The sequence below is a fragment of the Lipophrys pholis genome (assembly GCF_963383615.2).
Source record: "Lipophrys pholis genome assembly, chromosome: 17".
Lineage (NCBI taxonomy): Eukaryota > Metazoa > Chordata > Actinopteri > Blenniiformes > Blenniidae > Lipophrys > Lipophrys pholis.
In genome coordinates, this window is record NC_137643.1 from 3,270,121 (window position 1) to 3,284,597 (window position 14,477).

At 43.7% G+C, this 14,477-nt stretch overlaps 1 protein-coding gene across 1 annotated transcript; it reads left to right on the forward strand.

The window, feature by feature from the left end:
* The first annotated feature begins 2,041 nt into the window (after window positions 1–2,041).
* prrt1 (proline-rich transmembrane protein 1) lies at window positions 2,042–10,623 on the forward strand. The gene is made up of 4 exons (XM_080484717.1): window positions 2,042–2,427; window positions 6,088–6,425; window positions 8,250–8,441; window positions 10,221–10,623. The coding sequence occupies exons 1-4, from the start codon at window positions 2,409–2,411 to the stop codon at window positions 10,395–10,397; spliced, it is 726 nt and encodes a 241-aa protein (XP_080340843.1). The 5' UTR covers window positions 2,042–2,408; the 3' UTR covers window positions 10,398–10,623.
* Window positions 10,624–14,477: the final 3,854 nt, after the last annotated feature.

The window sequence follows — 14,477 nt, forward strand, 5'->3', positions numbered from 1 at the left end:
TGTACTGTAGCCATGAAACTAGTCGCGTTTCATGTACTGTAGCCATGAAACTCGCCACGTTTCATGTACTGTAGTCATGAAACTCGCCACGTTTCATGTACTGTAGCCATGAAATTCGCCACGTTTCATGTACTGTAGTCATGAAACTCGTCACATTTCATGTACTGTAGCCATGAAACTAGTCGCGTTTCATGTACTGTAGCCATGAAACTCGCCACGTTTCATGTACTGTAGTCATGAAACTCGCCACGTTTCATGTACTGTAGCCATGAAATTCGCCACGTTTCATGTACTGTAGTCATGAAACTCGTCACGTTTCATGTACTGTAGCCATGAAACTAGTCGCGTTTCATGTACTGTAGCCATGAAACTTGCCTCGTTTCATGTACTGTAGCCATGAAACTCGCCACGTTTCATGTACTGTAGCCATGAAACTCGTCACGTTTCATGTACTGTAGTCATGAAACTCGTCACGTTTCATGTACTGTAGCCATGAAACTCGCCACGTTTCATGTACTGTAGCCATGAAACTCGTCACGTTTCATGTACTGTAGCCATGAAACTCGCCACGTTTCATGTACTGTAGCCATGAAACTAGTCACGTTTCATGTACTGTAGCCATGAAACTCGCCACGTTTCATGTACTGTAGCCATGAAACTCGTCACGTTTCATGTACTGTAGCCATGAAACTCGTCACGTTTCATGTACTGTAGCCATGAAACTCGTCACGTTTCATGTAATGTAGCCATGAAACTCGTCACGTTTCATGTACTGTAGCCATGAAACTAGTCACGTTTCATGTACTGTAGCCATGAAACTCGTCACGTTTCATGTACTGTAGCCATGAAACTAGTCACGTTTCATGTACTGTAGCCATGAAACTCGCCACGTTTCATGTACTGTAGTCATGAAACTCGTCACGTTTCATGTACTGTAGCCATGAAACTCGTCACGTTTCATGTACTGTAGCCATGAAACTCGTCACGTTTCATGTAATGTAGCCATGAAACTCGTCACGTTTCATGTACTGTAGCCATGAAACTAGTCACGTTTCATGTACTGTAGCCATGAAACTTGCCACGTTTCATGTACTGCAGTCATGAAACTCGTCACGTTTCATGTACTGTAGCCATGAAACTCGTCACGTTTCATGTACTGTAGCCATGAAACTCGTCACGTTTCATGTACTGTAGCCATGAAACTCGCCATGTTCATGTTAAAATATTGGCTCAAATGTTTCATTTCATTATTGGGAAGTTATTGTCTTTATTACATTTCTATTTCTATTCTATCATGTTTAACGTGTTGTGGAGCAACCAATGACGTAAAAATGAGCAATGGTGCTTTATACCTGCATATATATTTAATGTCTGCAAATATAGTCACATCTTTGTATTATTGGTCATAATACTAAGTCCAGGTGACCCTGACCTATGATAACATTCATACACAAGGGAATTCAAAGTGCTTCACAACGGGAAAGAAATACATAAAATCACATTAAAATCATGGCAATAAAACAAGATATTAAGAAAATAAAAGTGCATTTGAAAGACAAAAGGGTAATTAAGACTGGAGAAAAAAAAAAAGCTAATTAAAAATGCATTTACAATAGTGACAACAATTCAAATTAAAAGGAGCAACATATTAAAATTGTGTATCAAAGCCAATCAGGATATAAAATATAATAATGAAACAGTTCTGCATAATGTCTCGCCATCAATGACATCTTCATTTCTGTACTATTACACTATTGGCTGCATTATTACATTCTCAAAGGAATTTTAAATCTACTTCAGTAATGTAATTAAAGAAGATCTACAAAGTACTCAGTTACTGGCTGAAATGTTTTATTGCACTACTGGGAAGTTATTTCCTTTATCACATTTATCAATTAATGATTAAGTTATTGGTCGTTGGGCATCATTTGTTTCTGGTGTGGGTTGATGTGTTGCAGTAAAACAGAGGAGGAGGAGGAGGAGGAGGAGGATGAAGAGGAGGAGGTGGTGAGATGTCACGCGGAGGAGAGAAATCCGTCTCATTGTTGTGATGGGACGCTCCAGCAGCCCGGTGTCCGCTCGTGCGTCTCTCCGGTTCCGACTGTCGCTTTAAGACCACGAAGCTTTTGTGTCTCATTAATTCAATGTAGCGACGCGTTGGAGGAGAGAAAGCTCATTAGACCACAGACCAGCCGCCACACGCAACTTCACGTTCCAGAAGAAAAGGTGGCTGGGTTTTTTTTTTTTCTTTTCTTTAGAAGATGAAGACATCCTGAGGATGGGTTCCGCACGTTTGGAATAAAAAAAAAAAAAGAAGAAGAAGCAAAAAACAAAAACAAACGAAAGCAGTGATTTTTCATCAGCAGCTGGAGGAGAAACTGATCCGATCCGACAGAAGATCTGGAGGCATGTCGTCAGAAAAACACGGTGAGGTTCCTTTTGTCTTCACAGATCGTTTCTCTCCCGTCAGTTTCTCTTGATTCCCAGCCGCGTCCTTGTCAACAGCCCCATCCGCAGCAGCTCGACCGGAGACGCACCGGCCGCCGTGTGGGCGCAGCTCGACGCACCGCAGGGCCGCAATTTGTCTCCATGGAGAGTTTAGGATTACACTCTCCTGCCTCCCATCTCCACCTGGGAGCCCAGATTACACTGATTCATTCAGTAAATCGAAATATTTCCTCGAACTTTAGCTTTAATCCTAAATTTCAAGAACTCATTCCTCTTTTTTTTTCTTCTCTCCCCTGACTACAAATGTGTCATTATCACCATTACGCACGAGCCTGCGTACATCTCTCCTGACTATACCCGGGATGTGGGTGTCCTTTGCGCGTGCACGCCTTTTCCTTGTGCGCGTTACTAACAATCCTCAGCCTCTCTCCTCCACTGAAAGCTGTTCCGTCTCATTTCTTTTTTTCTGGCTTCTATCGTCTGTGAGGACGTTAAAGATGCATCTGGAACTGTGAGCTGAGCCGCAGCTTAACACTGGATATAATGAGCAGATTGAAGAAAATGAAACGAAGCTGAAAATGACACCTGATTTTGATCCATCTGGTCAGACTGAGGAGCAGGCTGCAGTTTGGGTTCCAAACATAGCCGCTGTCTGGTGCTTCAATCAGATCTGTGATAACTGAACAATGGCTGAACACGCACCGTTTCCTCTGAAGCCAATAAAGAAAATACAGAATAGGTAGTTATGAGGATTTATGTGGGGCTGTATCAATAATCTGCCAGCTGGGCAATTGCATACAATACTGTTTACTCCTCAGCCACTGACATACAGGCATCCTCCTCCATATGTAATCTGCATGATTACTCAACAGCCATTGGAAAGCAGATAACACCATCATCAGCTGGACTGCATTGCACATCCTAGTGCAGGTCTGTGTGTGTGCAGGCTGCAGCTGGAGCACCAATCATTACTCTCATCAGTTACTGAGCTTTTTCCAGCAGCTGCAGGTCAAAATGTCTCCTGGTGTGCAGTCGCTGCCCTGCAGAGTCCACCAATACCTCTGATTCGTGGTCATGTGCTTAAAAACTGTCAACACTTTCTGTTTGACCAGAAAAAAACAGACATTTTTAATCAGTTTAGTTCAAATAAGGTGCAAAATAATCTCTGCTAATTGATCACAAATCAATAATAATTATCACGTTTTTAATCTTTTTGCTTTTATTCTCATTTTCTTTGCTTTCATTCTGCATTTTCTGATAATTTGTTGATATGAGGCATTTAGTTGCCTCGTGGCTAAAACATGCTCTGTAAAGAAACTGACTTGTTTTGCCGAACATAAATTAAAACACATACGCACGCCCAGAGAAATGTACACATGTAAAGAAGGATACAGACACAAAACAGTAGGTACATACAAAGACATATGTGGAGATGTTAAAAGGGTTGAATTTGCAACAACAATGACTATAATTGGTGCATTTGAGCGTTGTTCTACATCCAATCAGATTAAATCCCGATTCCACAAAACGAAGAAACAAAATGTGAACAGCACGTTTCATCAAAAAGGCAAAATAAACATCAGCAAACATGAACACTGTGGTAAATGTAGAATAAGAGTGCAAAAGGTAAAAGAATAATTTGAATAGTTTTAAAACAAGTAGCTGTATGATTGAAAGATAAAGTGCAGCATTAACTGAAGAATGAAGCAACAAAACAGAACGTTAACGCTCCAGAGTGGCAAAGGAACATTTTCAAAGTCAACAAATGAATCAACAAAGAGATTAAAGTGTTTTCCAGGCATGATTGTAGTTTTTGATTTTACATTTTACATCCAGAATCTTAATAAAAAAGATATAATTGGAAGGTAAAACAAATTATTAGTTTGATCTTCTTGTTGTAATTTCTGGTTGAATGTCAAGAATTTGAATATTTGGCTTCAGAAGCTTAACTGTCTTTGTGTCCGGAGTGTTTCTCGACTCTGAAGAGAGGCGAAGGTTCATCTCAGTGGTTTTATGTGAACGTAGCGTCTCGTGTTTCTAATCAGGATCCAGTTCCAGTGTTGTTTTGGATTAAGTCCCTCGACTTCAGATGAACACCAAGATGTGTGCCTCTGCTGCGCTTTGCCGAGCCGTGACCTTTCGGAGGTGTCCCTCCACTCGTCCTCCTCCTCCCCGTCCTCTCCGTCCTCCTCTCGGTCTGTTTCTGGTCCACTTCCTGCTTGTGACAGAGTTGGGGACTGTTACGTAAAGCCGGTCCCCGAGCGCAAGTCGTCATCCCTCATCACTCGGCTGCTCCGCTCGCCGACTGCTCTCCTGCTCTCCTTCTTCTGTCCCGTCATATCCTCCCTCTCCCTCTCTCCTCCTTCTCCTCCATCCATCTCCCCTTTTGCCTTTCTTCCTCCTCATGTCCCCGTCACAGCAGATCACCTCAGCCGCCTCCCTTGCTGTGAGAACACGACACCCCATCAGTCGTGTTCGCCGTTAAACAAACACAGAGGGAGCAGAGGTGCGGAAAACGTTCAGGAGGCCGACGGATGCTTCAGGTCGAGGTTCTCCTCAGGTGAAATGTCACGTGTGCTAATGAACGTCACGGAGAAGGGGGAAGGAGACAAAAAGGCTTCACGGGGAGAGAGAATGTCAATCACTGTCATCATTACACGGCGCAGGTTGGAAAATGTCAGGCTGTGTGGAGTTTTTTGAAAACTGGTGATTATTTCTCCTTTTCACATTCAACATGCTGCCGAGCTGCAGTTGGATGACGTTTGTTTCTTTTATTGCTCTTCCTCCTCTTCCTCCTCTTCCTCCTCTTCCTCCTCTCCTCGCGACACTGTGGCTCGAGCCAGGCATGTGGAGTTTGCATGTTCTCCCTCGTGCACGCGTGGGTTTTCCTCCCCCCCGGACAGAAACAGGTTAAGGTGTGACAGGTGTGAGTTTCCTTGAACGGTGGTGTAGTGGTCATCATCTCACACTGAGAGGACACCCGGTTTGAGTTTGTCACCCTGCTGAGTTTCCTCGTTCACTCTCTGCTTTTCTCCGGGTTTTCCCTCACTGAAGCAGTAAATCGACGACTCTTAATCCGAAGCAGGTAACTTTGCTTGGAGCCGATCGCAGCTGACTGTGGAGGTGAACCACACACACACACACACACACACACACACACACACACACACACACACACACACACACACACACACACACACACACACACACACACACACACACACACACACACACACACACACACACAGCAGCAGCAGCAATCTGGGGTCACCTAAGAACCTCCCATGCATGTTTTTGGACTGTGGGAGGAAATGGGAGAACAGGGAGGAAACCAACGCACACACAGGGAGAACATGCAAACTCCACATTGAAAGACCCGGCAGGTGTTTCTCCACATTCTCACTGTCTATTCTATTCTATTCTATTCTATTCTATTCTATTGTGTAATAACCATCATCCTATATTAACCAGTGAAATCATGTGATTCATCTGTTTTTGAAACGGGCTTTGAACCGTCTGTCGGTTTGAGTCTCTGTGTTTTCGGCTTCGGCGCCTGAAAGATGAATGAATTTTCTCCTCCTCCTCCTCCTCCTCCTCCTCCTCCTCCTCCTCCTCCTCCTCTCCCTCTTCCTCTCTCAGGGCTCGATGACTCTGGACGTCAGGCCATGCAGCCTCCTCCGTACCTCCCCGGCCCACCAGACCCCAACGTGCCCCAGCACCCCAACATGCCCCCCGCGCCGGGCACGCAGCCCAACTACCCCCCTCCGCCTCCCCCCCCGGGCACCGAGGGATACCTCCAAGAAACTCAGTTCCACTGCGGGCCGCTGGGCCCCAACGGGGCCCCGCAGGGCTACACCGTGCAGACCCAGGGCCCCGGCGGCACCATGCCGCCCCCGCCGGTGGGATACCTCCACCCGGGATACCCGCTCCAGCTGCAGCCCTGCACAGCCTACGTACCCGTCTACCCCATGGCTTCGGTGAGTCGCAGATCACGATTCAGATATTTCACTGATCTGACATCAGATTTCTGCACATCAAACTTTAATAATATTCTTAATACAAAATAAGAATAGAAAAAAAAGGCTTTAAAAAGTCAACTCAGTTTGATTATTTAATATGAGATGAAGGGAAGTGAATTATAAATATATTTAATTAGAAAACCAAAACGTGAAATTGATATGAAAAAAAAATCATGAAACTGAAATTAAGATGCATACCTCAAATAAAACATCCAAATATTTCAAGAAAAATCTAAATGAAATAACTAATTAAAGATATAAAATCTCTGCTTAACATTTCCACATATCAGTTTTATTTCACAGCCTCAGAAATTTCTACTAGGTTTCTGGGAATTTCCTCAAAAAGAGAAACTTCATTTAATGTTCATGTTCAATACATTTGCAGTTCTGTTTTCTCATCATTTCAGAGAGAAGCGTCACTGTGAACTTATAATCCACGTTTCATTAGTTTGCTCTGTGGAACCTGATGTGTCATTGATTAAGTGAATATTCACTAATTCAAGAACATCACCATTTCTCTCAGGGTTGAAAAAAGTACTTTACTTCAGCCGTACAAATATCTGTGTGAAAATATTTCAACTAAAACTTCTGAATGGAATTCACAGATTTTTAGACAAAGTCAAGCCATGGAGCAGAAAGAGTAAAACTCACCAGGCAGCAGATTTGGAAAGTATTTATTCTTCACTGCTGTACTAAATTAGAGTTTTTAAGTATTTATATATTTTTTTCAAGAGGCCTGAAAAAAACACATCATGTATCAATAAACAATTTTCACTTTTGTACTTAACACGTCAGGACCAGTACTTTTAACTTTTACTTAATAAAAGCAGCATAATCTGAATTTCAACTTCTCTGGAAGCAGATGATTTTACAGAGAAACAATTAACTGTCCAGTGGTCAGTGTTTTCGCCTCACAGGGAGAGAGTACCTGGTATGAATCCAGACTTTGGGGGCCGACTGGTTTGATTTGTGTTTAAAATCCATTAATGAGAGTTAATCCCATCTTCACATCCAGGAGATAAAAACGTATTTGCTCCACCGTGAACCCACATCAAGGAGAAGCAGCAGAAAGTGACTGTGAGTCATCAGAAAATAAAATAGATAAATAAATCAAAGTGCATCTGTGCATCATCGGAGCAGTAATTTCATACAGGACTGAGGTGTGGTGGAGGAATATGATCCAGAGCGTTATCTGCATTGCAACATGCTCATTTTACCGGCCGGCTGCAATCTCACAAACCAGTCGGAGCTTTTTGGACAGACTGCAGGATCAGACGCTCGGGTTTAAGCATGCACAGCTCGTCCACAGTCACCGGCACTGCGTTTCATCTCTGAATCACCTGCAGCTGATTGAAAGAAACAAAAAGAGTTCCAGCCAACGGTTTAGTTCAGAGAGGCTTTGAAAGCCTCTCTGATACCTCCAGTCCAATAGCGAGGCTGATGGTGGTTACAGCCGCAGGATGTGGGTGACGCTGAGGAACTCGCGTCTCGGCTCTGCAGGTGGTTTTGGAAAAAAATCAGAACGTGGTTAAAAACTGCCCCGTTAGCGTTGGAGGCGGAGCTTCAGGGAGCGTCTGATGTCTCGTCTGAATTGCTTCCAAATGATGATAGAAGTCTTGTGAAACAATGTCACTGCAGATAACTGTGTGCCTGTGTGACTCCTGTAATCTGAACCGAGCGACCTGCTGCTCCTCACGCTCGTCTTCACCTCACCAGTCCCACTCAGCGGGAAGTGCTGCTCTTCTATTTAGCAACATCCCTCCTCGCTCCCTCTCTCCTCAGGGGCAGCCCTACATGCCAGCGGGAGGAACTCACCCGGGGATCCCGCCCGGGCAGATTCACCCCATGCAGATGCCCCCCAGCATCACCCTGATGGACCGCCGGCCGCCGCATGACTACCTGCCCATCGCCGTGCTCACCACCGTCTGCTGCTTCTGGCCCACCGGCATCATCGCCATCATCAAAGCCGTGCAGGTTAGTGCCGCTGCGGGACGTCTGTTTTTATCTCTGATACAGTTAAAGAAAACGGTTTCCAGTGTGCAGAGCAGAACAGTAGGAAAACGTTTTCCCTGCTTGTTTCATGTATAGACAAAGTTTTTCCCGCCTCAAATCGTTCAACAGTTAAATTTGATTTATCTGATGCTTGTTTAAAAAAAAATTTTTCCACATTGCATAAAGAACAATAAACACAAAGACATAGCAGGAGCCGTGCAGCTCAACAAAAACAGGATGTGGACTAAAAACAGGAAAAATCACAGTCTGTTGGATCTTTCAGTCGAGTTACAGTTCTGAGGCCATTTTACATGTACCTGGGTTTATACACCTGCGTCACAGCTGTGAGCAGCCAAACCTGTAGGGGGCAGTGTAACGAGAAGCATGAAGCCATGACAGCCAATCAGAATCCTGGAAGAATTTTGTGACGTAAATCTCCGCCTACACCCGTTTAGATGTAAACAGAGACACTGAGTTTTTCTAAATCTCCACTGTGGCCGGAGTTTTCAGGAATCTTTGTTTATCTTTCTCATTGTTTAGCTGCGTTTAGGTGTAAATGCCCAAACGCTGAAAAATATCACCGTTTTTAAGATACTCGGGTATGTGTAAACGTGGTTCAATCACATTCACTACCTCTCTTGTTCCTGTTGCTCTTCCTCATGTCTCTTGATGATTCTCCCTGATTGCTGCCAGCTTTGTCTTGTTTACTTTGGGTGTGTGTAGAATTCCCTCTGCGCTCGTACCTTTGTCAGCTCTTCGTCTGTTCAGCCACCTGCTGAAGTCCCGTCCCCTTTCCTCTCACCTGGTTTTGCGGTTGTTGTTTCTCTTTGTGGACTTCACCTTCAGAACAATTCAATTTCTCTTTCATTTTTGAGTCTTTGCGTGCACACCGTCATGGCGGATAACGGTGGAGATAATTCTGTACACGTCAGCCTTCGGAAAAGTTTTCAATAACTATCTTTGTTGTGCTGCGGGTATGTTTCCTTTGACGAGTTCCGGGTTTATTGTTTTGGTTTTGATGGGCTGTCAGTGGAAAAGACTCGTGGGGATATTGGAGCTTGTGAACACACGCAGGCTGCCCTGCTTCGTGTGGTTGTTAGGAAAGATCGTTCATCCCTGATGACTTATGTCAAAACAGGATGTGACAGATTCGGTTTGTTTTATGCCACCGTGGACTAATAAACATCACGACTGGGTGAATTTACTAACTGTTTGGAGGTGACATGCAGTGAAGAAAAGAAAACCTGACTTTTAACTTTAAAAAGTTTCTGAATCAAAACAACAATCGGCAGGATTCCATTTGAATCGATGTCGCTACGCTCTTAATTGCCGAGAGGCTTGTAGGTTATCTGAGGTGTACGAGAGACGTGTAAAGGTTCGGTCTGGTGGCTCTCATCATGCCCGTTGTTTATCTCTGGAGCGGCAGACTGCGCTGACCACCACACACTCACATTACGTAACTGCACCATTGTCAGTGCAACGGGACAGAATGGATTTTTTCCCCTGGGCCTGCTCAGCTGGCTGTGAGTTGAGCTGAGCTGACAGTGCATGGACCCACCGGTCCGAGCTGTGTACGTTGTTAAAGTGTGTTAATGCCGTGCGGACTGGCCTCTTTCTGCACATTCAGCCTGCGCTGCAGTGAAATCGATCCGTCCGTGGTGTTTCTCCGCTGCTCCCACTCGCACATCTTCCCCTTACATAACATATATTCTGATTTCTCTCCCTCTCCCACACCGACTCCCTCCATCCTGCTCCTCTTAGGTGCGCACGGCGATAGCCCGGGGGGACATGGTGACCGCGGAAATCGCCTCCCGCGAGGCGCGCAACTTCTCCTTCATCAGCCTGGCCGTGGGCATCGCCTCCATCGTGCTGTGCACCATCCTCACCGTGGTCGTCATCATCGCCTCGCAGCACCACGACGACGACTGGGAGCCGTAAACGTCGACGCTCGTCTCCTGACGGGATACGCGGCAAATATTGGCTGCTGCAAACTACTCTGGAGGAAACGGGAGCACTGAGAATGCTCTCAAATGGTTTTCTGGCTTTTTCTATTCATCGTGCACACACACACAAACACACACACACACACACACACACACACACACACACACACACACACACACACACACACAGTCTGACCCAACCTGTTTCCATCAAACAAGACAAAAAAAAAAAAAAAAAACGACCAATCACAGCTGAAGATCACAAGCAAAACGCAGGCAGCTGTGAAACAAGACCCAGTATTCCTCTTTGCACAGCAGCCGCTTAATACTTACACTCAGATATGAGCTGCAGGAGGGAAACAAAGCTTCCTGGCATTAACAATTCATTCCACTCTTATTAATTCATACGGCCTTCGCTGACGTAGTTAGACCAGCGTCTCCGTCACCGTGTGTTTCGTGGAGCAATGAAATTTGAGGCAATGCAATCCAACAAAAAAAAAGTGCTTATAGTGAAAAATGAACCTTTTAGTGTTTCAAATGCGAATATCCACAGGTTTTCTCCTCGTTGAAACAAGCGCTGATCCACAGGGTCGTGTCTTTTTGCTGCTTAGGAAACTGATTTCGGGCGATGGGTTCACATTCACCAACGCTCCAAACGGGAACCTGGACTGACAAAGGACTGTCAAACGTAACCAAACAGAGTATTTATTCACACCTGCGGGGACAATGTATGCGGATGAGATGGTACAGAACGTATGAATCACATGTGTTGATTTGTTTGCGGCGTGTTATTTATGACTTTGTTCAGTATCTACCCATGCGTTGTTATAATTTGCAGGATATCACGAGTTCACTGCCGCCGTCTGCCACTTTGAATTGGCCTGAATTTGATGTCTTATGAAGATGATATTGCACTTTGTAGTAACCAGATGATACAGCTGCCTACAGTCACAGTTCTTTTAGTGCATGACGAGTATGAATTTAAGCTGATGGGCTTTTAGTGGGAAACGTAGTTTGTTTGCGGGAACGTTTCCTGAAGTCTCTCTCGGTCTGTGCTGCAGTGTTTTCTTAAAGTGTGAACCAAGCTACTGTCAAAACAAGAAAACCAGACTAGTTAGATGATGAATATTTCAATATTAGGTTTGCAAATACTGCTTTTAGAGACGTATTAGCCTTTTTTGAGTGTGTGTGTGTGTGTGTGTGTGTGTGTGTGTGTGTGTGTGTGTGTGTGTGTGTGTGTTTTGCACATCCTCCAGACACTGTTTATGAGACTTTTGTGCGACTTTTGACGTTTGCGGTAACATAACCCTGCATGTCATCCTCGCTTTGTTTCCACGTGTCCTAAATATTGAGGCTGGACGTGCGACAGGCTCCATTGTGTCACCGCGAGCTGCACTGCGACTGTGGTTTGTTTCCATAATGGAGCTCTGCTGTTTATAGGAGACGACCAGGCTGTAAAGTTGTAGTTTGATTCTGAGTGTTCAGGACTCATGAGATGAATGTTTCCGATAGGAGAGAGAGAGAGAGAGAGAGAGAGAGAGAGAGAGAGAGAATAATGATGATAATAATGATGCCTAAACTGTTTTTGTAGCACTTTCAGCTCCATGACATTCACACCCTCCTGTTAATGCCCTTACACTCTCATTTTGTCTTTCTCATCTCCACGGTGAATGAGTTATTGGACCTATTAACATATCTCTTCTGCTACTCCTTCTTTTCCCTTCTGGTCCCTACAATTACAATATTTTTCAAAGATTATAAAGAGAAGACGCTAGAATTTATGAAAATTATATGTTTGTTGACAATGAGCACGAATAGAGACCATACATTTATATGAATATATTATTATTATTGTTCTATTTGTACAATATATAAGACACTGACACACATCTGAGCCCATATTTATCAATCACAGTAAAGTAAACCTCTATAAGCAATTCCCACTTCAAACAATAAATATAATGCATTCATTTATGGAACATTAATTACTTGGCTCTATACAAAGAGAACAAACGTACCAGGAAATCAATTGAAATACAGGTTTAGTGATTGCTTTGGTGTACTTTTCTCCTACATAATCCACAGCATGAACATTAACTTTAACTCTCTGCTCTCGAACTATTACATTTTCTGGAAACACTTCCTCAGACTATCCCGAGGGTTTGCAACCTTTATGACCAAAAGAGCCATTTGGGTGATTTTCCACCAAATCAAATTTACCTTGGAGGCGCAAAACCCGTTTAACCTTTAAAATGAGGCTGACACAGCTTCTACAGTTTCAGATATACGGCAGTTTTGAAAAGACACGTACAAAAACTGATTTTAGTGGTTTTATAGTTCTTTTCTTGCCTTTTGCAGATGATTTTGCCATTTTAGAATAGAATAGAATAGAATACTCTATTATTATGAGGAGGTTTCCTTTAAGCATTGCTCCACACAGAATCAATAGAAGGAAAGTTAAATATCAAATACGGCAGGATAGAAATTAAATAAGTAATTTTAAATATTATGTAAGGCTTAAAAGTGAGAAGTTATAGCGTCTCATGGCCACAGGAAGGAAGGACATTTTAGCCATTTTAATGATGTTTTCTCTCTTCTAAGCAGTTTTTTTTTAAACAGTTTTTTCCCTTTTACAAATTTCAGTCATTTTAGCATTTTTCCCCCTGCTCAGCTAAACTAACAATGCACACACAAAGAGAAGGGAAATTTGTGTTTGGTGGGTTATTTCTGTGTTCTCAAAGTGTTTCTTGGCAATACATTTCATACTATGAATAGAAAGTGTTTATTTTCCTCCTAAAATGGTGCCACATGGAAGAAATTGCCAAATATTCTCTGCTAATGCCAAACAACATGAGAGTCATCCACCAGACGTTCCACATTTCCTTCCTTTTAGTGTGTAGTTTAGTCACCGCCGTTAGTTTTGTATTTATGGTCCAGATATCTTTTTATCTACCTCTTTGCACGGAAGTCAGACGGATAGTTCAAACTCCTAAACACCTTCAAACTCTTCAGCTCAGTCGGTTAACTTTCCCTGTGTGATAAATTAAAGGCCCAGATGTGTTATGGACACGAAACGCAGTGTTGAAAGTGTAAATGAAGCACAGTGCAGTTCAGTATTATTATTGATGTACAGAAGGCGTGTGTGTGAGTGTGTGAGCGTGTGTGTGTGTGTGTGTGTGAGAGTGTGTGTGTGTGTGTGTGTGTGTGTGTGTGTGGGCTGTATAGAGTGACTCCCAGCATATCTAGTTTATCTAGGCTGCGTCTCCCCGTGTGCTTTCTGACTGGACCGCAGCCGATCACAGCCGGGGAAACGTGCTCTTGGTTTTCTTTTCACTCTTTCTTTTCTTCCGTGTGTTTCTCAGCTTGTAAACGCGACGGGTTGCTTGTTCAAAGAGCCGAGCGATTTTCCTGTGTACATGTGGTTCTCCTTGGGGTTTGTTATGCTAATTATATTCACGGCCATGTTGCACATGCATTGGCTGTTTCTGACTTCAGTTGTTTGAGTAATGAATAAAAGAATCCTTTTTTGGGATGTGAACGGCACGTCGGCGAAGGCGGCGGCTCCTTCTTTGAGTCTGTTTTATTTATTTTTTTTCACCTCTCCATCCTCCCAGTCTCTGTGGCTTCTCCTCTCTCCCTCATCACTCAGAGGCTATTTATAGTTGCCCTGGTTTTCTCCCTCTCCGTCTCTTTTTCTTCTCCCCATCAGAACACGAGCTCCAGTATCGCTCGCTATCTCGTGTTCGATCAGAGGAGGATTCTCACATCGTTTGTTTCACGGCTGCAGATTTATCTCATGCAACGTCATGCTCTTGACACGTCCAACTTATGTCTTCTTTCACATATTCTGACGGGAGGGGATTATCTTTTGTGTGTTAATGAAGACGATGCACTTCAGTGATCCATTGACTTATTTCCCTCAAGTGCATCGTCATGGTGACGATGGATTTCCACATTTATGTAAACCAGTTTCAAATAGGTGAAGCACAGTTGAAAGGCCATTATTCATTTCTATAATCTGGATCAAATTGGTGATGCAGGAACTGCCTCCACCTCATTAGGTTCTCATCAACAT